Below are 25,059 nucleotides of genomic sequence, written 5' to 3' on the forward strand. Positions count from 1 at the left end.
GATAATTCACAAAAAAGGTTGAGTTTGGCTTTTGTGCTTCTATTTTCTGTAAGGTGTGCATGACTCAGCAGGTGGTGGGATGTGTGGAAGTGAGAAGGAGGGCGACAGAGTTCCCTCTCTGTCTGTAGGGTTAAGAAATCACTGCTGGCCTTGTGGAGTAATTGCTGTGCCTTGCTGCCTTCCAGGCATAAAGGACTCAACTGCAGTCCTGGTTTTCTCTCCCTTAATTTAGGGTAAGAATTGAATAATGCAGAATGACGTTTGTGCCAAGTTTCTGCAAATCTTGTGTGGTACTTGGGAAAGTATGTGTTCATGGCCCAGGCATTAGGTTTGGAATTCCAGCAGGATTAAGAATTGCAATTGCTGGTAGTGCTGGCTTCAGTGTTCCAGCTTTGGGAGCAATCTGCAGGGAAGATATGATGGTGTAGGAGGAGTTCTTAGACATTGTGTACTGTCTGTTCTGTATGGGAATTTTGGCAGCGGGCTGTGCCATGTATGAAGTGCTGCCTTGCTCATTAAAGGACCGTCCTTTTGCTCATCCTTTTCATTCTTCTGCTTTAGAAGATCAGTTTTCTCTATAGAATTTTAGTGTGGTTTTTTTTTTTTCCCCTGAAGTTTGGGAACTACTTTCAGACATCAGCATGGCTTGCTGCTGCATAAACGGTGGGTTCTGACATTTAGGTGGATGGCATTCTTAACAAAAGTAGAAATTTTTCCTGAAAAGTATTCGGAAAAACACCAAAGCATTCTTCTGTTGTACCCTCACAGTGCTGCTACTGGTTTATTTCTTGATTTAGAAAAAAATTTGAGATGCTGGAAACATCTTTGACAGTAAATCTGATATTAGTACATCTCCAGTCGGCGTCCTCATTTGTAACTGCTCTATGTGCAACTATTTCTCTTAATCTAAGCTTTTTGTGAATGTAGGAACCAGACTTTGAGGTCAAATCTTTCTTCTTCATACCTTTATCCTGCTGCTCTCCAAAACAGTATCAGTACTCCACCTAGATTGAGAATTATTTGCTTTATAGGGCTGAGATAAAAAGAAAAGACTGAGAACTAGATGTATGAGCAAGTTTTTTCTGCTGCTCTCCCAAAAATTACCTTTCTAGGCTAAGATGGACGTACTGATCGAGTTGTCTAGGATAGTAGATACTGTCCTGAGATGTTTAGCATAGGAGACACTACTCAGTCTCCTCTCAGGATCTACAGAAAGCAGCCAAACACATGCAAATAACTCTGCTTGATGTCACTGAAAGACCAAAACTCAGGCATCGTGTCTGGCTTGGCAGTGCTGCTGCTTGGAGGACAGGGCCACCAGCAGAGCCTGTGGTGACAGGTGTCCTGCAAGGTGCTGATCTGCTGGTGCTGGAGGTTTTGTAACAAAATCCAGCACGGTGAGTAATTGTCATTTTGTGCTTTGCCTCTGTGGCGCCCTGCTTATTTCGGAGAAATCGGGGAAGAGAGTGAAACACTTTGTTTTCAGATAGAAAACTGGATGTATTCTACAAAACAAGGTGTCTCCAGACTCCCCCAAGAGCTGTTTGGCAGGGGAAGGTATTCTGTGATCCCTCATAAATGGTGCCAGTGCTTTTCCATGTGAACAGACCTCTGCCTCCAGCAGTGCTGGTGAAGCTGATAGCTGTGGCCTGAGTAGAAATAATCTGTCTACTCATACACAGATTGTGTCCACCCAGTGTGAGAGGGGAGTAAATGTTCACAAGTGTTCACATTTTCATCATTTTCTGTGTAGAGCTCCTTTTCTGTAATTAAGTGGCTCGGTTTTATTTGGGATGGTTAATAAGCAGTTGGTTCCTGTGTTCGCCACACACCAAACTTTGCGTTCAGTGGTTAAACAGTGTCAGCCCAGAGAGGAAAAGTAATTTGATGTTCTCTTAGCATGTGGAACATACTGTATTTATCTAATTGTGTATTCAGTTTAGGTTTCATTTCAGGCTGTAGTGGGCGTTTGAATCTTCACTCTCGGTAGTTTGATCCTATTTGCCAGATTTCAGGAAGTCTTGTGTCCAACTTAAAGGAGTGTATGTAAGCTCTGAATAGAATTGCCAGGCATAAGTAGTTCAACCAAATCTTTTTCTTAGATAAGCTGATTTTAAAACAATATTTTTAAAAAACCTTTCCTTCATTCCAGGACAAATGAAAAAATACTGCAATGAGGAGGTTTCATCTTCACTTTCATTCTCTGGTTTTGTAAACTGAGTATTTGAAGGCTGTAATGCTTCTTCTTAGTGTGTTTTGCAGCCTTGACTTTAATATTCAAGCTCACTGTTTTCTCTTCCACAGTATTTGATTCTGAAGCTTGAAAGACCTGCCATAGTCCAGAGCATCACATTTGGCAAATATGAGAAAACGCATGTCTGCAATTTAAAGAAGTTTAAAGTCTTTGGTGGCATGAATGAGGAGAATATGACAGATCTCTTATCCAGGTAAGACTTGATTCTGTCAGCTCTGGGAGTTGTAGAGGCTGGACCAAAATTCCCTTCCCCCTTGGCTCCCCAGCAGACACACGGGCAGCAGTGGGGCAGAGCTGTGCTTGTGACCCTGCCATTGCCTGCCCTCGTGTTTGTGGTCAGGTCAGAGAGCAGCAATCCCAACACTCGCTCCAGGAGCCTTCCTTACCCTGCTCTACCCACAGAGGGTGTGTGGAGAGCGAGCTCTTGGGGATTTGGAAGAGCTGGCTGCAGTGTTGCTGAATTGTAATTCCTTCCTTCCGTGTGCTTGAGGCACAGGAGAAATGATTCCCCCAGTGTAGGGGATTTTGAAGTAACTTTTAAAAGCCCAAGTAACCTCCCCATGTCAAAACCCTCGTTGCAGCCTTAAATATCTGAACTAGTCAGCTGCTCTGCCTTTTTCAGATTGGTAAATAAATTAAACAGGCAAATGGAAACCTGCACTTTTCTTTGTTTAGTTGGATTTGATAGAGTTGTACTGATAAGGACTAAAAAAAAAAAGAGCCTTTTGGCCTTTCAGGTTATCCAGAACTTTTGAGTAGTCTCTAATATAAATTTGCAAGGGCCTTTAAGGAGTCTGCTGTTTCAGAAAGGGAAATGAGAGTTAAAATCCAGGAGTACAAGAGAAAAGAGTAGCAAGAACTGGTGTATTTTGGGAGGCCAACAGAAGAGAAGTCCATCTCCAGAGAATGTATGAGATACATCATCTGTAGTCAAGCAGAATAGCCATGGACAAGTGGTGCAGGTATCATTCCAGACCATATAGAAGAACTATCCACAACCCTTCCCACACTTTTACCCTCTTTAGATAGATCAGTCTTGAAATTTGCCTTTATTGCTGTCACAATTGTGGGGGAAGTCTTTTAGTATCATAATAATTATTGGCATTTAATATAGTTTTACTTCTGCTGAAGTTAAATAAAAATCCTCATTTTGGGACCTGTACTTGTATTTTCAGTAAAAATGGACTTAAGATTTTTGATAAATTATACCAAATATTTGATATTTTTAGAAAGCAAAGCCCACAAATGAATCACAAAGCACTTTGTCAGGGTGATAACTTTGAGATCTGCTCCATCTCCCTCTTGAGAATGGAAGAGTGCAGTTCAGCACATCAGGAAGTCTCAGGGTTCCAGGTACAGAGGAGCAGCACTGATCCAAAACCAATTCCCTCCCCAAATCCCCGTGCTGCCTCCCAGGGAGGCACAGGTAGGTGCAGAGCAGCCCAGGCCTGGGTCCAGCACGTGTCCTGATGATTCAGAGTGGTGTGAAACAAGCTGCGCGTTTCAGGCGTGACCTAGATTGCATTTATTAGCTAGTCCTAAAATACAAGGTAAGATTTAGTAACCTTATTTATTTTTTCCCACAGTGGCTTAAAGAATGATTATAACAAAGAAACATTCACCTTGAAGCATAAAATTGATGAACAGATGTTCCCCTGTCGATTCATTAAGATAGGTAAATGCATTTTTTCAGCATTCTGAGTAGAAAATAATCTCTTCTGATACTTGTGCCTGTCTTGGCACTTGTGACTTCATTGTACTCAGGCAAAGTATCCACAATAGCTGTTCCATTTCATCATCTTCTAGGCTGGTTAGATTGGAACACAGTGAAGTCCTGTTAATAAGAAATAGTAGCTTCATAATTTAGATCCTGGGGAGTGAAAGCAAAATAGAGCAATTTTCAGAAATACAGCTGTTGAGTCAACTAATTGCGGGAAAAGCTGCTTACTGTCCTCCTATGAATCGCTATATAGAGCTTTAAATAAATAACTAAGCTAAATACCAGTAAAAGTTTTGGCATTGAGTGTGAAAAAGCTTGAAAAGTTTTGCTCTCAACACATAAAGCAACAGCAGAAGCTTCCCTCGTTCTCCTCCTGCTGCTCTTATCACGATGTCTCACTCACCTCTGCCTATCGGTGACACCCAGGGGCAGGGAAGGGCTGTTCCTCCTGATGTCTGCTTTGCCTGGGGCAGGGGCTGAGAGGGTGCCAGGTCCTGGGACATGTGATGGGAGCAGGTAAAGATCTCTGTTCCCTGCTTTCTGCAGGCCAGAGAGAACAAGAGCCTTATAGCTGTTGGATGTAATCCAAGGCTTTGGAGCCTTTCAGCTTGCTGAGTAAATTTATCTTTCCCTTCCTACTTACTGAGAAAGTACAAGAATGACTGGGTTTAAAGTAGCTGTTTAAGGTTAAAAATAGAGCAAGGAGGTAGTTGCTGAAAAATGAGATAAGATCCTGTTGGCTAATTTAGATGAATTTAGGAGTGGTTTGATGTGTTGGGTAATTCCTTTGCCAAGACTCTGATGATAGTGGTTGTGTAGGGGCTCCCCTCGGAGCCTTTTGCTTCAGTGTGTTCTTCCTAAATCTCACGTTTGTCAGGAACTGAAAGCTTCAGGCTGGGAATACAGTAATCATTTGTGGGGTTTCCTGTTCTCAGAGAAGCAGAGGATTTGGTTGTTCACTGGGCTGGTTTCTGGCTGCTACTTTTGGAAGCAGCTGTAGTGCTTGGCTTTAGGAAACCTCAAGAGTAGCAGAGGAATCAAGTTAAAGATTGACTACATCAGGGAATTTAAATGAATTTTTAAAAACTTCATTTTTTATTTTTTTATTCTGAAGCTTCCAGCATTAAATTTTTGGAAAATGTTATTTTTCAGTGGCTAAAAACCAGCAAGTAGTTCCTGGAGGGCTAAAGGGGCCAGTGGAAAGATTTCTGGCTGCTTCTTTGGGTGTGTAAATTGCATTCCAAGAAAGTGTGTTCTGATGAAATGAAGTGTAGCCGTGAGTTGAAACTTGTTAAGAAAGTGAAATGCTGATTAATTTCTATTACCAGGGTGTTTTCCTCTGGAATTACATGAGTACCTTGTTTTCTTGGGATGTAATCTTCATGTAGCACTTCTCACAAGGGCATGTAGTGATAGGAGAAGAGGAAATGGCCTTATCTGAAGGAGGGTAGATTTAGATTGGATATTAGGAGGAAATTCCTGATTGTGAGGGTGGGGAGGCCCTGGCACAGGTTTCCCAGAGAAGCTGTGGTTGCCTTTGGATCCCTGGAAGTGTCCAAGACCATGTTGGATGGGACTTGGAGCAAGCTGGGATAGTGAAAGGTGTCCCTGCCCACATCAGGGGCATGAGGTTGGTTGCTCTTTCAGGTCCCTTCGAACCCAAACCATGCCACAAATAAACATTATTATGTACATTAATATTAGGTTTGCATTGAGCTGTCACTTCCTCCCTGGTTATGGTTTGAGATGAGTTTTCCTTTATCTGTAGCCTTTCATTTCCTGAAGCTGTCTTCCATGAAAAAATTCCTATGCTAAGACAGAAATGGAAATCAAATTTTCACCCAAACCTATGAAAGCCTCTGGTTGATGGCTGGTGTCATTTTGTTGATGAAGTTGTAAGAGCCTTTTTTGCTATGAAACAACTGCAAAACACTGTTACGAAATTCTGTTATTTTTCAGATTCACAGCTTGAAAATGTTTTGAGTTTGTTAAAATTTCCAAGCTGCTAGCCAAAGTAACTCAAAATTTCAAGCACCGTGCTGTGTTCCTTGTAACAATGCCAGGAAACAAGGCCAAAATCTGCCCTTTTGGGCTCCTGGGGGACTGACACGGCGAAATCCCGCTATCAGTGAGGTTTGGGGTTGGGGGTTTGCAGCACTTGCATCAGGAATTGGCTTTATGATTCCACAGATCAGCACAGGGACCTACAACAGCACTGTCAGTAACACAACAGTGGGGTTTATATGGGGGCATGAGGCAGGAGGAACCATGGGGAGATCTGGGAGAGGGGAAAGTTCCTGCTCCAGCCTCCATTGCTTAATGTATCAGAGGAATTTTGAGGCTTATAAAACACAGAAAGAATAACCTCTCTCCTTCTGTCAAGAAAAGCCTTGCACTTCTGTTCGTTTAATTACTTCAACTTCAGTTCCTGAGCACTGAAATGCCCAGTTGTGCAGGCTTTTGACCTACTTGACAGGTAATTTTTACATTTCATGTAGCACCTCATTAAAGAACTGGAGAGAGGGAAGAAGATATTTATCCGGACAAAATATCGAAGAATAATCTTTTTGATGTCTGTGAGCTTTGTTTCTGGCTCTGTTCTCATGGTTCCTCCAAGCAGAGATTTTTCTTTGCTGTGTCCTTGAAAGCAGAAGGTGTAAAGACTGATTGCCACGAAAGAACTTGAAAAATGCCAGGTGTAATTCTCATTGCAGTTTGTTACTGCCATGGGATTTGGTAACTAGGCTTCAAGATTTTTAGGCTTTGATGGAACAAAAATGAGGGATACTTTTTTAATGTATATTTTCTTCATTTTTGCAAGCATACCCGTTTGTATGTCTGCCCGTAGATGAGGGACACAGAAGTTAGCTCGAGAGAGGTATTTAAAATTACCATGTTTATTGCCTTTGCTATTTTCTCTATTATAGAGTTGCAGTCCTTGTCTAGGCAAAGCTATTATTGAGAAGTATCCCCTAAAATCATTGTTGTATGGATTAAGAAGTGTTTAAGTGACTCAAATACCTTCTGTTTCTCAGAAGTATATTGATTTTTTTTAAAAAAAATTGTTTTTCCTCTGCTGAGCTTCTCTCACTGTGGAGTGACAATTCAACTGTTCTGAACAGTTACACCTTTTAAGATGAGTTGCTGTGGTACCTGCAGAAAAAAACACATGGTGAGGTGACTTTATGATAAAAAGTGTAGGAATTATATAGCTTTAGGCTTTCAACACCTTTGATTGTAGTGTATTTCCATCTCAAAGGTGTGCAGGAAAAAAGTGCTTCCATGCTGCACTTAGTGCCTCCTCTTTCCAGGTATAAGTCAGATTGTGGGTGCTCTAAAAGGAGATTTTTCTGAAGATCTGAGCACTCCTGTGGAGGCCTCAAAGGAGAGAGGGAAGAAGAAAGGGTGAGAGGTATCTCCTGGGAGTCAGGAAAGAAGTTCAGAAATGGGGAGATGATCCAGCAGAACACTTCAACTTACCTAACTGGAATAGAAATCACATTCCGGTCTCGACCTTCAGCTTTGTTTCTTTTCCTGCTCCTCTGGAGTAGTTGACAAAGATCAGGTTCAGTTTTCTCTGCCTGTGCAGTGCTGGGGAAGTGTTTGCCTTCCCTTCCCTGTACAGCCTAATGTGCTTTCCTTAGAAAAGATGATTTCACTATGAAAATCTCGCTGTTAAAAATCACAATTTCTGGTGTTTTGTTCTTTTCTTTTGCTAAAAAAGACTGTTGGAAGCTCTGAGTTAGCTGTGAGGAGGACAAACGTCAGTAAGCTGATGGCTTTGATTTTTCTTGTGGTGAGAGCTGCCCTGGATTCTCCTGTACATCCCAACAACTTTTTACATGTTGTAGTTTGCCTCAAAGATAAGAGGGTGAATTGTTAGTTTTTTCTGGGAGAAGTTTATGTAAGTTCTGAGGAGAATTGCTGAAAAGAAGTAGAGGTGGATAGAGAAGGTGATAATACTTCAGTCTGGAAATCGACCTCAGGTTTACCATCAGGAAATGTATGGTCTTGGCCCTTTTGAGGTGGTCTGTGGTTTACTTGAGTGTTTCAGTTCAGTGAGCTGATTGATAGACTTTGATGTTTATAGCTGACCAAATACCAAATTTAACCTCTGTTTGGTCTGCTCTGTGTGTTCAGGTCTGAGGACAGACCAAAGGTGTTACTCTTAGATGTGGTATTTTGTCAGACTGCTGCAGTAGAATATCCAGGACCCAACTTGAATTTAGCAGCAGTCACGTTTTATGGTGTTAAGTTACTGTATTGGCAGCACCCAGCTTGTGCAGGGGATGAAAGTCAGCAAGAGGGAAATTTCCTGGGCAGAGAGTGTGGAATGGGGGTGGGAGACAGGTGACTCTTGGTTTTACTGACCACTTCTCTCTTGTCTCTGTAAACATAAGGGAACTGCTCTGAAAGCATCACACTGTGTGCTGCATGATTAGGTTGAAAATAAACTGCTTGAAAAGATGATTTGAGAGCTGTAACATAGAAAGTACCTTCTTAGGGATATTAGAATCAGTTAAGAGTTCTGTATTCAAAGTCTCATTGGATCTTGACTATTCCCAGAAGTTCCTCTGAGTCTTTAGCAATAAGTTTGTAAATACACTCTCTGAAATGTAGAAAATCATGTGTTTGAACATGTGCCTTGTGCCCAAACACATTGCAGACAATCATAAATGTAGTTTGTTTCAAGTATAAATACTTAAGAACCTGTAAGAGCTCAAGAACAACTTTATGATGAGTTTGGGGTTTTTTATTTCCTCAAGGAGTAGATCAGAAAAACATGAGTTTGACAGGTTAATCTCAGTGGTATTTCATAGTGGTTTGAAAGACAACAAGCAATTTCTCTGGGGCAAAAATAGTGGAAGGGAGGAGGTAGTGGACTCCTTGCTGTTGCTGGTAACTGCTCATTCAACTTTAATACTGTCTTTTCCTGTTTATCAGTTACAGTCAAATTAAAAGGAAACAAAAGTATTTGAAATGAAACCACTTGATTTCACTGCAGTTTTAAGGAGTCAGAGTTCACACACAAGTTTTCTGGGAGTTGGAGTTGCTTCAAAAAGCAGAACCAGGTCTTAACCAGCAGATTAACCACAAAATCAGTGCAAGGCCACAGATGTTAACCAGAGTGCTAGAGAAGCCGTAGGTAAGAGGCTGTAGTGTGTTTCATGGGTCTTTTAGTATTTCAAGTCCATTTGTTCCAATATTCAGATAAAATAATATCAGCAAAAAACCTGCACAGATTAACACTTAAAAAATAGAGTTTTTAAATTAGAAATTGACAGTTATCCCTCCCTCCCTCCTCCACAACTTGCAGATGTTACTAATTTTGTGAAATTTAAAATACCCAAGCTTCTTGTCTTCACCATTAGGGAAAATAATTGTTGCTGACAAATGGGGAAATAAATGTGCTATGAGGAGCAAATACTGTCACTAGTATGCTCGTGACTCCCATCCTTGTCAAAGCTTGTTGCCTCTTGGAGCTGTTTTTAATGATAGTGTTTTTGCTCTTGTGCTTAAAGCAAGCTTCTGCTTTGTAATGATCTGCTGTGTTAATGCTGCTCAGCACAGGTTGCTTTAAATGACAAACTTGAACATGATATATTTGGTAATTTTCCTAAGCTAAGTTAAATGATCTAGAACTTAAGTCAGAAACACTGAATTTTGTGTAAACTTTACAAACGTTCTGTTGCAATAGTGTCTGTTTGATGTTTATGCATCCCTTTTCTCCTTTTCCTTTCTTCTCCAGTTCCACTCTTATCCTGGGGACCTAGCTTCAATTTTAGTATCTGGTATGTTGAACTAAATGGCATTGATGATCCAGATGTGGTCCAGCCGTGCCTCAACTGGTACAGCAAGGTAGGCCTGCATTTTAGATGCCTGTTTGTTTGAAGATTCCCAGTCTCAGAATCTTGTGAAACTTCTCTTGCTGGAGTGATGTGACCTTTTCATTCCTTGAACACCAGCTATTAAAACAGCAAACACGCATAGTTGAAACCACATGACTGGCTTTGACCCTAAGGGAAACTTTCTGAGTTTTATCTGCTTGTTCTCTTTGAAAAAACAACAAAACAGCCCCAAGAAACTCCAAAACCACCAGCATCACCCAAAAAACCTGCCAGGTAGACATCACAAAAAGAGCATAAAAGAAAGGAACGCTGAGCCAAAGGGGACAGTAAAGTCATATTTGTATTGTAAGTGAAATTAATCTTAACAAAACCAGCTTCCATTTCTCCCTCTTCTTGCCTTCTGATTCTTTTACCTCCAGTCCCTGGAGTCAAAAGCCTTTTGGGTTACAGATGCAGCTTTTGTTACAGGATATAAAAATGACCTTTTTGTAAAGAGAATCCATGTTGGCATCTTACAGTTTAGATGTTTCCCCCTTACTGTTGTTTTGCTGAATATCCTGGAACAGAGTGGGGCTAGTGCCACTGGACGGTGAGATGAGATGATTTATGTCATTTGTCATTTGATAGACAGAAAGTTCAAGGGGTTCCAAACTTTATTTTTATAACCTGTATTTATTTAATTAGTTATAAGAGATGCCTCTCCTGTGGGAGGGAAGTGCACACTGACAACCAGAACTCATTTTATTGGTGCATTTTACGCATTGGATCTTCTGGAACGATTAATGAAACTCATATTGTGTTGCAGAGAAGACGTCCTTCCCAGCTGAGTAGGACTGAGCAGTGGAGCAGGGCATCTCTGCTTCCAGAAGGAGGAACTTAGAAAGGAATAGAGATTGTGTGTGATGAGAACTGAGACTCCCTCACCAGTTCATGGTGCTGTCAGAACAGTGAAAGAAGCCCTGTGTGACTGTGGTGTCTGGCTTGTGCCCATTTACACCAACATCATGAGCTGCTTTGTGGAGGATTTAAATAACCAGCACAGTGGAAGTTCTGGAGATGCTTTGTGGTCCAAGTGGTGTTGTGGTCATGAATCAGCTGGTGATGGATGTCCAGTTCTGAAAAGTCCAGTTGACGGAAGCTGCTGATGGTTTTCCTTTTGCTGGCTCTGCATATGGTGGTGTGTCTGGCAGTTTGGACCAGTTGCTGCAAGCAGGGAGCTCTGATTTTTATTTTTATTTTTTTTCTGGTTAGGAGTCATGCAGTGATGATGTCTGCATCTGTTTTATTCCATGTTATCCCATGGAAAAGGCACTTTTCCTGGTCAGCATTGTGTGTAGGGACGGCTTCTTCAAGGGGTGCCAGCATTGTTCTCCTAAAGCTTGGAGCCCCAGAACAACAGTGCAGAGAATGAGTCACAATGGTGTGGGCTCTGCTAGGATCCACTGCCAAGGTTTTGGTGATGAGTGCATGTGTCACTGATGTCACAGTCTCACAGAGGAGAGGCCAGTGTTGCTGGATCCATGGAGAGGGATGTGCTGTCCCATATTTAGGAAAAGGCAGAAGGGTTGAGCTGTTTCTACCAGTTCTTTGAGATGGTGAGAACATTTTCACGTGTGTTTTTGGAAATCTCAGCGTCTTTGAAGTGTAATAATTCTTCACTGCCTGTGACATCAGATGAGAGGAAGGTTCTACACCACATTGCCCTTTCTTTTTGTTTGGTGCCAGCAAAACCTCCCTCTCCTGAAGGGAGTGGAGCTGGGGATAATGGATAAGGACTGAAACATTCCTCAGTGCTTTCTCCTTGCTGTTCAGCTCAGCCTACTGCCTCCAAAAAGCCTTACCCCCTTTTCCTGAGAAGTGGGCATACTTCAGCACCTAAGAAGGGGTACTTTATCACTGGCTACCACTTCTAATAATGAGCACATAAGTATTTTTAATTCTACGAGTGTATTTGACAGTGTTGATGTCTTAGTCTCATGTTCTTGTTACGTTTTTAATCATAGGAATTATTTACAGCTTCAGATCAAACCTATTGTTTGGGCTGTCATCTCTTTAAACCTTTAAATGACAGCATTTAAAAAGAAGCCTTTTAGATACTTTCTGTACACTTTTTTTGCTTAAAGCAAGTTTTTACATTTAACTTCTGAAGTACTACTATGGTGTCACTTGAATATAAACGTTTATGTTGCATGAAGTGGCCAAACTCCATTCAAGTCATTCCTGGCTATCTAAGCCAAGTCTATCAGTCACGGGAGGCTCAGTGGAAGGGAGGAAGTCCCCTCTGTCCCAAGTCTGCATTTTTTCTGATTTCGAAACTGGAGGATCTAAAAATTCAGAAGCTGGTCGTTAACTGGTGTGCAGCTTTCCTTTTGCTTGCTATCCCTTTGAATAAAAAAAATCTAATTTGGTTTTGGCCTTGACTCATGCAAGTGAAGATTTGCTTAAAGAGAGTGTCTTAGGCATCTCTTGGAAAGAAAAAAAGGAGTTGTTTTTTGCCAGTTGTGCTAAAGTAGTTTAGCTTTAATATTCCTTTGCTCCAGCCTTGCATTCTTATCGGTACATGTCCTTGGCCTTTATGTGGGCTGGGAACTGGTTTTCTAAAAATGCATAGTTCTGGCTATTTGCAGCTGTGAAATACTGATGGATTAAGAACTAAAAATACAGCACATGGCCGTGTTTCTTTTTAGCTGCTTCAGTTTATGAGATTCTTGCTATCGAGCCATTATTTCGTGAGCACTAATTTTTCTTGAAAGTCAGTGTTAGTTCTAGGTTTTCAGAAAGATGCTATTCATTTAAATAATATAAACTTCACTTTTAGCAGTAGTGTCCGTTTAGGAGTGAAATCTTTCGTCTGTAATTTGATCAGTCTTATGCTTAAAGTTACATTTGCTTTTTACCACAGTAGCTGTGTTTTAACGATGAAAATTGAGATTTTAAATTTCTTTAATGCCTTAGAATTCAGGCTTGAAAAGTCTATTTAAAATAAGTGGTTCTGCTACATATCAACTTAAAAATCTGTGCTTCTTATGCATCTTGTTAGCAGCTTTGAAAATTGTAGCTCTTACTCAGAGTTTACTACTCCCTCATGTGTCTGTGCCAGGATGTTTGACCCAGCGTGGGTTTTCTCTCACCTTTCTCACCCCTTCCCACAACTGAGTGGGAGATGGGCAGCTGTGGCTCCATCCGTGGTGTGAAAGCAGAGGTTCTGCTTCAAAATGCAGGGGAATATTTAGAAGTTAAAACTTCGGCGTGCACACAAATCCTTGGTGCTGCTGCTCCCAAACCCCGACGAATACGCAGGATTTGGGGTCAGCCTTCTGCCTTTCCGTGGCAGGAGTGCTGGTCATTGCAAGTATTCCCGTTCTCACAGCTTTTTTTTTTTTCCCCTTCTGCTTCTAGAAAAGCTGTGACCTACTTACTCTTCTAAATTATTTTGTTATGTAAGAGTCATACAATCAAATTATGTAACGCTGATAGCGAAGGCTTTTTCCTGCTCTGTGCTTCGTGTAGGCCTCGAACAGCAGGGCCAAGCAGATGGGGGGGAAATAATGGTCACCCCAGAGATCTGGGACACCATGCACTCTCTTCTCGTATGCTTATTAAATTGGATGATACCAAATTGTATAATTTCTATACTGTTGGAAAGTAAATACCTACACAGCTTGTAATATCTATCACACAGCGTTCCTCCGTGAGCTCGTGAGCTGTTTGTGTGGCATGGATAAGAGATCCTGTCTCTGGGCAGGTTCACAGGTATTTGCCAGCAGTGCTGGTCAAAGGAAAAATCTCCATGTCTCAGAGGTTTTCTTGTGTTCCAGTAGTACCGTGAACAGGAAGCCATTCGCCTTTGCCTAAAGCATTTTCGGCAGCACAACTACACCGAGGCTTTCGAGTCGCTGCAGAAGAAAACCAAGATTGCTCTGGAGCACCCCATGTTGACAGACCTGCACGACAAGCTGGTGTTGAAGGGGGACTTCGATGCTTGTGAGGAACTGATAGAAAAAGCTGTGAATGGTAAGAGAACCAGAACATCTGATTCATTAGTTTAAAAAAAAGCACATTGGAATATTACCTTCTTGTGAATGTTGGTGTGCTTAGTAGTAGAAATGGCAGGTCTATGTGTTGTTTCATTTCTGATGTGCTGGCAGCTTTTGGACTTGTGAGTGTGTGTGTGATGAAGGATAAAAATTCATGGAATCTCTTACCACTGCTGCTTTTGGAGTCTCTTTCCCCCAGAGATGACAAGGAGGTGCACTTGAGTTCAAGTTCTTCAAGTAAGCATTGGCAAGCTGAGGGTGGGCTTAAACTGTCAGGAAAGTCTCTGGAATGGTGAGCAGGGAAGCAGAAGACTGGAGTTCTCAGTGGTGATCTGGATCATGGTTTCTGCTCAGAGCTCACCACTGAGTTGGTGTTTAGGCAGAAGTTTTCAGCTGTGTTTGGATGAGGATGCTCTCTTTGCTTGTGGGGAAAATAATCCTTGGAGAATTGTGTGGCAGTCAGTGACTGGAGGCAGAGCCTGTTGTCCTTCCTTTGCAGAGTGGGACCTTGGCAGGGCAGACAGTTTCATTGGAACTACTATTAATTTTTTACTTGGAAGCTTTCTACTTAAAAACAGGGTGTATAAACAGCTCTCAACTCCTAAAAGGAGGGAGATGTACTCTCTCTTGATTGAATAGGATACAGAGAGAGTGGGGCTGTTGCACTGAAGTGACTCTCAGGACCTGTGCAGCAGTTCTGGATTCTAGTCTGATAAAACAGAGGTGCTCTTGGCTGTGGCTGTAGAGCTTTTTGCCTCTGTGCAGTTACTCATTATGGGAGACCTGTATTGGCATAAGAGGAAAACTTTGTGTCTGATGCCAGTAGAGTTAGGGACTTAGTGAACCAATTTCATGGATAGCTGGCACCAGAGATGTTATTCTCGAATTCTGGGCTAATCAGTCATTTTGTAATACCTTTGGAAAGACGCCGGTGTACCTGCTTGACTCCCATCAGTGTGGTTTGTACCCCTGAAGCTGGAAGTGGTTCTCAGAATGTGATAGAAGTGATAGCTTGAAAATCAAGGGTTGTCTTCCATAAAAACTCACCACCTTTTTGTGACTGAGCTGTTCAACTGAGCACAGTTTTAAGGAGCTTACTGCAACAGGTCCTCCTAAACTGCAGTAAATAGTTTTCTGTGGGTTTGGCTCAAGGTTTCTCTTCTACAGAACAGTGCAGACCTGTCCTGTGCTGAGCTCCTTGAGCAGCTACAAGTGTTGAGACTGAGAATTGCCATGTCCATCCTCCCCCTCCTGAGACAGCAGAGATTGGCTGGGCTGGGAGCGTGAACAACTTCCTGCAGTGCCGGGGCATTTTGCAGCTGGCAGCTTCCTCCTGAATCGTAAGGGCAAGGGAGGATTGCAGGCTGCAAAAGCAGCAGGGAGCTGTTTCTGTCTGTGTCTCGAAGACATGAGTGCCTGGAGGGAGCTGATGAGCCCACCATGATGCTGCAGCAGCCAGAGGAGTGCTGTGTGCTGATGGTGATGATTTTATCATTGCCTCGCTCTGCTGCCTTGGCCATGGCTTAATCTCAGTGCCCTGGAGGCCGTCCTCTTTCCAGTTCATTGCAGGCTAGAGTGGAAATGATTACTTGAATGGAATTTCCCTCAAAGTCTTAGAATGTGCTGAAAAAGTACTCTGAAAAGTTGGATATTTTTCTTGGGTGCTAATGAAATGAATGTTTGTAGTCTCGTTTTTTGAGCTGCTATATCTTAATTTCTTTTACTGTTTAATCTATGTTGAGGGTAGGGCTGCTGTCAGCAGTGCTCTGCTTTTCCAGGTGTGGAAGTACTGGCAAAGGACTGGCTTGGTAGGAAACTGTAGATCTTGCATTGTTCTGTCTGACAGACGCTTGTTTCTTGTCAGACCTGATGTGGATAATCCTCCTTCCCTGGATTTTGTAGTCATGTCCCTTTTTGGAGGCTGAGGAGCTCAGCATCACTTTGGTGAGCTGGAGGAATATGCTGCAGCTTGTTTTATTAGCCTTTTTTTTTTGTTCCAGCAAATATAAGAAGCAAGTCTCAGTAGTAACAGACGGTGGATAATTTAGCAGGAGAGTCTTCAAGAGCATCATTAGGTTTTGTCACTGCTTCTGAGGGAGAGAAAAATGTGCATGGGGATGTTTATTTTGCTTCATTTTAATCCAGCACCTGGCTAGCTGAAGTTAAATGTCAGTGTGCGCATCTCCCATCGCTCTGTTGGTCATCCTTAATGATTTTGCTTGTCTTGGAATACATTAACCTTCCTTCCCCCATCCTCCTGCCATTCCTTATGCTGTGTTCAGCTTTAAATGTACCCATTTAAGGCTCTGTCGCCTCCCAGCACCCTTTGGAGAGAAGTGCTATCTATCCCGAGACACCGAGACTGCATCCCATATTTGCTTTAAGCTGACACGACTGCGGGTTTTCACTAACTGGGTCAATCCTGCCCTTGCTCAGGACACTGTGTCCCTGGCACTGATGCTCGTGCTGCCACATGGCCAACCCAGACAGGGAGCTGATCAGCCTGGGGTGGAGGAGAAGACAGGACAAACCTCTTCTGATAGCCACAAACCCCCCCAAATTGCAGCTGGAACAATTTGTCTGAAGTTGTGACAGTCAAGGTGCTGAATATTAACAGCATTTTCTTCTTGGTAGGATGGGAATAGAGGCTTTCAGCCTTCAGCACCTTCTCCTGCAGTATTCCTACTACCTACTCCCTGTGGTCTTCCAGTTACCTGTCCTTACTCTGTCCTGCATCTGTCAAGCTCCCCAGCATTTTCTGAGCAGCCTGGTCTGGAGAAAGGTGCCCCTGTCCATGGCATGGGCGTTAGAACTAGATGGTCTTTAAGGTCCCTTCCAACCCAGGCCATTCTGTGAGGATTTTTTTATCATTTTACTTTCCTAGCAGCTCTGTTGTGAAGTCTCGGTATCTTGCTGCTTAGTCTCTAAGGTGTGGGTGTTCTTACCACTGAACTCCTGTCTGATGTGTTGTTTTTCCAAATAAAAGAGGATTAACTTTAGTCCTGTGTCTGTGTAGTGTAGCTGGAGTGTAGAGTTAATTGAGACATACAGATCCTTAAATTATCCCTGAAATCGTTCAAAGAGCAACTGTTCTATTGCAGACTGGGCATGAATATGTGAACTCCTGACCGCTTTCTGATCTGGGAGTTCATTGCCTTAAAGGCATAAACAGAAGTGCAGTGAGGTTGACAGAGATACTGCACACTCAGTTCAGCCTAAAATGTCTTCTGGAGAGGCTGGGATTTGCAGGGCTGGGTATTGACAAAGTGCAATGCTCTGCATCTCTCGTGGGCTATTTCCATAGGCTTAGTCATGTAGAAAAAGAGTAGGTGGTCAAGAATTAGTGCTGGCAGAGCTAACTCTTGTTCTTTTGCATTGCTAATGATGAACGCTGTCTTCCACCTCACATCACCAGATGATTTCTTTTGAGAGCTTGGTGGCAGGCAGCCACACTTTCCCCACTGATTCTTTTGACTTGTGCGTTACACTTAGAAAATGGGCAAATGGAAACTCTGGCAGCTGCCTGACTTCGTCTCAGAAAGAAAAGGTTCCCTAAATCTCAGCTGGTTCACAGACTTGGTTCAAATGCTTCACATTTGGATCCATTCCTATAGCTTTCGGGCCTATATTATTGAAGGAAAAAATCTGCTTAATATTCCTGCAGAGAGTATGTGGAGTGCAAATTGCTTGGTTGAACCACTCGCAGCTCCTGTAGACATGGAAAGCTGCTTGGAATGGCTGGAAGAGCTGCTTGTTTCCTGTTAGTATTCCAGGGACTGAGGTGTTCCTTCTGGCACCGCTCGTGTCAGTATGTGACATGTGTTTATCTGGTGACAGCTCAGTCCTGTGCGACAAACAAGAAGTTGTGATGCACAGCCTGCAGGCTCCAGTGTCTCCCAGAACTCATGATTCACAGGAACAGGATGCACAGGAACAATTGTATTCCCTCTAGACACACACGTATACCTGAATTTTACCATCTAATATTGTTTGGAATTGGTTCTGAGAAAGCTGTTCTGTATACTGGGATATATGGAGGGGAGAGGCTGGCTAGGGATCCAAAGCCTCTGGGAAAAAATGGTTGGGTTTATGTAGAAGAATGATAACTTACATGGATTTGAGAGCAAACCTTGTTTCATTTTTATGAAGAACAAAGTGCAAGAAATTATTACTGCTCTGAGGCTGGGAAAAAATTGTCTGTTTCCTTGTTTCACACATGTCTTGAGGAAATTGTCAAGTAATGGCTGGATTTTTATCTGGTAGAACCTTTCTTTCCTTCAGGTGTTCTTTAGAATGTAGTTTGTGACTCAAAAAAGCCCCAGACTGTTTAGGTATTTTGGCTACTTTTCTTTGCTTTGAGAAAAATCTTAAAATCTCAAACCCCAGATCCCAGAAGTCATGGGCTAAATGTCACTCTGAAGGTTTTTGAGCCATTGGCAGTGAAGTGAATAGATTTCAGCAACCCTACCTGGAGATGTGTGTTGTCTGAAAAGCCCCAAACTTTATACAACTTGTTCCTGATTGGCTTCAGCAAGTTAAATATTTTTGTCTGCAATGTTTGTCCTAATCCTTTCTGGGTAACCTGCAATTGGCTGGCAAAATAAAGACTTATCAGGGAGGCAGAATTTACTGAGCTTTAATCACGGTGAACTTCGTGTTGTTACATCCAAAATGCGTCATGACTTGCTGCAAAGGGCTTGAAAATAGTACAGAGTCGTGTTTTTGGCTGTAATTTTAGTAAACATGGACATTGAAGTGAGAGGTCTCCGGAGCGAGAGAAAACACTTCATTTAAAAACTTCCACCTGACGCTGGTTTTTTTTTTTATTTTTTACAAGAGTCTTGAATTTATTTTAAACTCCTGATTCATTGGGAACAGCTGACAGACCTGAGCAGGCCTAGATCTGATCCTCAGTGCCTCACAGGAGCTTTGGAGACCTTTTGGTCAGCAGTGCTCTCCTGACAAGGAACATAAGGAGTGCGCTGGCGTAGGTCTGGCATCGGGTACAGAATCCACCTAGAAATCCTCTTTTTTTTTTCCCTGGTGGTGTCAGACAGGTGGTGATTCAGCTTCCAAAACAAGCTGCTGCTGGTTTGCAACGCAAGTAGAGTGAATGTGGAACTGCTTCCAGCAGAAGGAAACATTTCTGGGAAGCAAGCTGGAGTATATCCAAACCAGTGTCCCATGGAAGACAAGAAGCATTATTAAAGGAGGCTGGAGGCGCAGTAGGGGAGCAGTGTCGTATCTTGACAAGTGCAGCCTGTGGGTGTAGAGCATGGGAGAAAGGTTAAATCACCCTTTCAGATCCTATGTGGTGTAATATATCCTTTTGAGCTATTTATGTCCAATTATCTATTGGGTGCCATAGGGATGAATACAGTTTTGGTTTCTGTCTTGCAGACCCAAGGCTGTAACGATAACCAAAAAGCTGCGTTTCTGTCTTGGTTTGTGGCTGAGTCACTGTGGGATTTCTTACAGCACATGCATTTGTTCTAATAGGCCAGGCTTTTCTGAATCAGAATTTATGAGATCTCAAGCTTCAAGCCTCTTGTGTGTTGTCCCAACTTCATAAATGCTGAAGAAGTGGGAGTTAAGAACCCTGCTATTAAACCAAAAATAAACCACTTTTCTTTCTACATACGTTGAGCAAACTTCTGGCTTTCCTCGATTACCTAATGTGGGGAGAGAGCTGCTGGTTTTGGCTCTGAGGTGAAAGTAAAATCTGCCCTGTTTTCAGAGTATTTATTTGGAAAAACTTGCACAGCTGAGTTTATGGAAGTTTTATATTTTCAGACCAAACTCATCACCTTTCAGGAGCTCTTGAGTGCCCTTGTTTTCCTGTTAGATGGTCTCTAAATAGAGCATTCATCTTCTCCCAGGAAATACTTGTTGGCTTGGGTTTTAATTAAAACCTGCATTTCAGTCACGACAAACTACAGGATGCCAGGAAACACTTCAAAATTTTCTCTGAGCCTTGTGTCATGCTTAACAAAGATTTTTACCTTTTTATAAATAAATAGAGATGTGTTCAGTAAGGATCATTCTTTTTTTGCCTATATACCTACAAAAGGCTTTTGTATAAATAAGCAGAGGCATTGATCATCTATTAAATTCCTATTTTTTTTTCCAGGTATTGCATGAATACATTAATACAGCAGAAACATTTTTTAGGAAGAGTTTGTGAGTTGAGAGGGTGGGTGATGGGTGGGATGTAGCCAGGCTAACAGTGCTCAGGTGCTCTCATGGTTTGTTGTGCTACAGAAGGTGAGGTAGGTGTTTCAGAGGAGACATTTGAAGAAAAGCAGCATTGGTGCTGTTCCTCACGTGCCAAGCCCTTCCCAGACTGGAGAGCAGTCCCAGGGAGTGTGGCTGTTCCAAGTCTCCTTTACAGAAAGTTGGTGGTTGTGTGATAACATCTGAACAGGATTAGGAGCTGGCCTCTGGGTGCTGAAGAGGTGGAAGGCACAAGGGAAGTGTGGGTAAAGTGCTGGAGCTGGTGCTGCTCACAGAAATGCACTTGGCACATCTGGCCTGGGATCTAACCCCTCCCCTGTTGCTCCTCTTGCTTAACTCTCTGAAGAGTTGAAACAAAACTATTGTTTTGTTTTTCATCCAGTGCTTGGTTGTCCCGTATCACAGGATTTAAACAATCTGCTCTGCTTCCCTTCTCTTCTCAGATGAAGCTCCAGAGATGCTGTCTGACCTAGTTTCAACTTAACGTGCACTAAAATGGTTGAATTTTATATGCACTGGCAACTTTCCTTTTGCTTAAATAAGGGGGAGGGATTCTATTCTTAATTAAATACACCACACTGGAGATTTATAGACACTTGGCACGACCTGGCAGGCAAACTGGATAATTCCTGATTGATCTAGTAGCAAGTATTCTTTTTATTTTAGTGCTTGCACATTTAGTTCATTAACAAACTAACAAAAGTTTAACCAACTAACAAAAGTTTAACAAACTAACTGACACATAATGGAGAACTCACTGAAAGTGGAGGCTTTGGAGTGGCATACTGGATTGAGTTAGGCTGAAGTTACCCACATTAAAAGTGAGTTTGCTATAATGGAAGCATAAATGTTTTATCCAGCAAAATTTTTGTTTTGCAGATGGCTTGTTCAATCAGTATATCAGTCAGCAAGAGTACAAACCTCGCTGGGGGCAGATTATCCCCAAAAGCACCAAAGGTAAGGACATTTCTTAAGACAGAATTCATGTACTGCCAGTTCTGTCTTGTTCCTCGGAGTATATGGAGCAAGAAAATGATGCAAGAAAGTCTCCTCTAGGAGAGTTCTAGGGAATGGTTTCTTCTCTGAAGAAGTTGCATTTGTCTGCAAATTCAATGGCATTCAGCCTGCTCTCTGGTTGAGTAAGGAACTCTGCAGGAATAGAAGTGGTAACTTTAGGATAGACCATCAGTTCACTAACAAATCTCAGAATATTGGTTAAACATGAGAACAGTTATCTGTGTTATGGGATTTAGCACATGGAATTGATGTAACTTCAATTTAGAGTGAAGAGTTGGCAAATAAATACATTATCTTAACGGGGAGTACTTTGAATTAGGTCGACCTTTTGAAGTCTTGATCTGTTACACAGTAAATCCAAACTGCAGGATCTTTCCCATTCCTGTCTGCCTTGAGAGGAGACCTATAGCAGCATCCTTAACTGCAGAGTACAAAAATTATTGTCACAGAGCAAATGTAGGATCCAGGGTGACAATTGCCAGATGTGGAGCACTGTCCCCAAGCCCCTTGGGAGGGGTTATCTGTGTCACCTGTCCTGAATGCTTTAAGATACATTAAGTGGTTGTAAAGCTGCTTTAATTGGACAGTTGGAGTTCCCTTATATGTGAGAATGGCTGGTGCAAAGCTGACTGTGCTCTCTGCCTACATCTCCTCCTGCTGCCATGCCAGGGGTTCATTTCCCTGTCATTTGAGTATCAGATCTCACAGCTCAGGTGGGGAGAGGTGGAAGGGGAGACAAAGGGTGGCTGTGTCGTCCTTGCTGGAGAGCTGCAAGGACAGCTCAGAGCTCTTTTGTGTTCCCTGAGTGCATCAGGAATGTTGGAGCTCCTTTCCAAGGCACTGGGAGCTGCAGTATTCACTTCTGCTCTCTGTACTGTCACTCACCAGATAATTCAGTATAAAACTTTGTACAGTTTTATAATGCACAAAAATATCACCTGGAAAAAGTATCGTGCCAGTGTTTAAAGAATGGTGAGTTACTCAATTCCTCTGCATCCATGTTGAAGCTGTATCTTCCTTTGGTTTAAAAAGTCTTACAATGGAAAACTCTCCCTTTCCTCTTTTTCTGAAGGTGACGGGGAAGACAGTCGGCCTGGGATGAGAGGTGGCCATCAGATGGTTATAGATGTGCAGACAGGTGAGTAGTTATTACATTTCTTAACTAAATTATTTAATCCGTTATTTTCCAGATTAATATGCAAATGTGTTTTTCTTTAGACACTGTGTTAGCTTCAGTTTTGAGAAAAAAAATCTCACTTTCTAATAGTTGGATTAAATGCTCTGCTTCCTCTCTGGATCTGTATTCCAGCTGCCTTTCCCCTTCTTCATTAATAATTCTGTGTTATGCCTTAGCCATTGTCTTGTCTTAACTAAGAAACCAAGAACAATTGGTTTTAATTTTTTGTTCCTCCTACCATCTTAGAGCCAGAGTTCAAACAAGAGAAGAGAAGTTCAGGATAATAATTTCCCTTATCTGCTACAGGCTGTGCTCAAGCAATAGATCTGATGTGTTGAAACATCCCTTGTATTTTGGTTGGAGTGGCTTCTAATTTCCACAGTGTGCAAGAAACTCCTGTTAAATATAATTCTTTAGACATCTTTTGCAAAAATGTTTCCTGTAGCAATTCAGAAATGGTTCAGCCTCTGCTTCAGAGAACCTGCAGAGAAAAGAAAGTGGGGTGGTGTATCAGGAACTGTTCCAGTGATTGTTGTTCTGCATAATTTTTTATATCTTTGTCTGTTACTTAATCAGATTTCTGTGCTACGTCAGTCCTTACTAAAATAAGGAAAGCATCTGCCCGAGTCTTTGCTGTGTGAGGGAAAGGATTGTTCTTGGGAAGGGAGAAACAAGATCAGGGTGTGGGTATTGGACAGGAATATAGGGTGGCATTGAAGGAGTTGGCAAAAAAAAATGCCCATGGCCGTGTCTGTTGTGGTCACAGGACGGGGACAGAGCATGTGACAGGAGAGGACCTTCCAGAGTAATTTGCTAAGTCATAGTGAGCAAGCAAAAATCCAGCAGTAGCTGCAGCCTCTGGCTTTTGCTCAGAGCAGTTACTGCTCTGGAGGAAGCACTCAAGTTATTTGGTGTAGGAGAGTAAACTTCGTTCATTTGGGGGGAGAGGTTTGAGATTGATTAGAACAAAACACGGCTGGAGGATTTGCTGGTGTTTGTCTATGCAGAGGCTGGGAACGCTCCCTAGTGGCCTCGGGAATTAGTAGTGAGTGTTTCACAAGAGGGTGGAGGAAACATGATCCTTGTCAACTTGGAAATGATAGTCCTGCACACCTCCTGAAAATAAAATATCCATGGTAGTGTGAGCCTTCCTTTCCATTCCTCTTGTTTTTCTTAAGTCCCGGTAAGGTTGTCAGCTCTACCTTGGACTTCATTTTCACTCTGCTTTAACACGGTAGTGAAACTCATCCATGTATTTTTTAATATTGCTTGATCTATTTTGTATGTATTGTATATAAAAAGTATATATATTATATACTTTGGATATATGTGTGTTTTGCATATATATTAGTATTTATATTATTTATGGAAATATATCTATGATGTATGTTATAAATGTACCAAATATATTCAAATTTTTATTTTATTTTTTTTTTACTTGCACAAATCTGGCTGCACAGTACTCACAGAGGTGGAGTCCTGGATCTCCCTCCCTCTCTCATGGTGGTTCTTTCTTGCTGTAACTCTATTTATAGGTGGTGGGATACTTCCCAAAGTTTCCCTATGGGCTGTTTGGGAAGTAGCTCTCAGTTTTGCATCCAGGTCCACTGAGGCTCGTAATAGCTGAAATGTTTTTGAGATGATCAGTTTTGCCATTAAATTTGGCTCATGACAGGCCAGGGGAAGTTTTTGGGGCTGTTTCCCATTACTGATTGCTGGAGTTTTCCTTTTGAATATAGGTGGAGTTTAATGAGCTGGTGGGAGTTTAGCCAGTTATGTCAGAATGTATTTTGCAGGCTGGAGCTGGAAAGCTTCCTGGCTAACCTTGGACAGATCCAGTGTTAATGGAAAAGGGAGCACTGGTGTACTCTTCCCTTCAAAGACATTCTCCCTCCTGAGTGGGTTTTTTCAGAAGGCTTTAGCAACTGAAGAAAAATCATCTCACTTTGCACTCCTTCTTAGAGGAGTGAGGTCCTTCTCAAAAATCAGTATTTTCTTCAACTTGAATCTTTGGAAGTGAAGTGAAGTGAAGCAGCAAAATCGTACTTACAAGGAGATTCTGAATTTTCATATCATGTAGAATTAAGTGCTGGAAGCAAATTTTCATCTCTGATGGTCAGACCTGCTGTAGCTATAAATGAACTATAAATGATTCAGCATTTTGATTAACTTCAAGGAGATTTTAACCACTTATTATTGACTAGAAAAATAATTGTAATTTAATAGTACTGAGCTTACTGGATGCACGTGCTGATGTTAAGATAGAGGGTATGGGTTGGTGAGTAGCTGAACTAGATCTTAAGGTGCTGCTAGTGCATGAAATCACTGAGATTTTTTAAATCAGTTTTGGGTAGGACATGGATTAACTTGTTCTAAACTGCTTTATCTGTTTATCTGTCACTTAGAGTGGGCTGAAAGTAACTGAAAGAGAATTCAGCATCGCTGCTGGCAGGCAGGAACTTGTGCTGGAGCTCATTTCCATCTGATACTCCTGTTCTTAGTACCTGCCACAGCTGACTGAGCAAGTGCAGTGTTCCTGATGCTTTGGAAAACTCTTAAAGCAATTTGAAATGGAGCATTGTGAGATGCAGAACTGAGAATGCAGCCTGATGTCTTCCTAGATAAAAAACTTGAGAAATTAAAAATGGGAAGTTAGTGATTCCCACACCCTCCACCATTTTAATCACATTAGCACTCAGACTGGAATGACTCTGGAGGGCAGAATTAGGAAGTTGGATTTGTATAGATGTGCAGAAACATAAACTAAGAGA

At 42.0% G+C, this 25,059-nt stretch overlaps 1 protein-coding gene across 2 annotated transcripts in view; it reads left to right on the forward strand.

Moving 5' to 3' along the window:
• MKLN1 (muskelin 1) overlaps positions 1-25,059 on the forward strand; it is a 99,245-nt gene that overhangs the window by 25,520 nt on the left and 48,666 nt on the right. Inside the window, exons 3-8 of one of the 2 annotated variants that reach the window (XM_063397119.1) lie at positions 2,305-2,447; positions 3,841-3,929; positions 9,724-9,833; positions 13,645-13,837; positions 20,974-21,051; positions 22,184-22,249. In XM_063397119.1, the coding sequence (XP_063253189.1) occupies positions 2,305-2,447; positions 3,841-3,929; positions 9,724-9,833; positions 13,645-13,837; positions 20,974-21,051; positions 22,184-22,249 (679 nt within the window). Of the gene's footprint in view, positions 1-2,304; positions 2,448-3,840; positions 3,930-9,723; positions 9,834-13,641; positions 13,838-20,973; positions 21,052-22,183; positions 22,250-25,059 lie in introns of those variants that run through there. The other variant, XM_063397120.1, reaches the window with a different exon arrangement.

This window comes from Prinia subflava, chromosome 4 (assembly GCF_021018805.1).
Source record: "Prinia subflava isolate CZ2003 ecotype Zambia chromosome 4, Cam_Psub_1.2, whole genome shotgun sequence".
In the NCBI taxonomy this organism is placed as follows: Eukaryota; Metazoa; Chordata; class Aves; order Passeriformes; family Cisticolidae; genus Prinia; species Prinia subflava.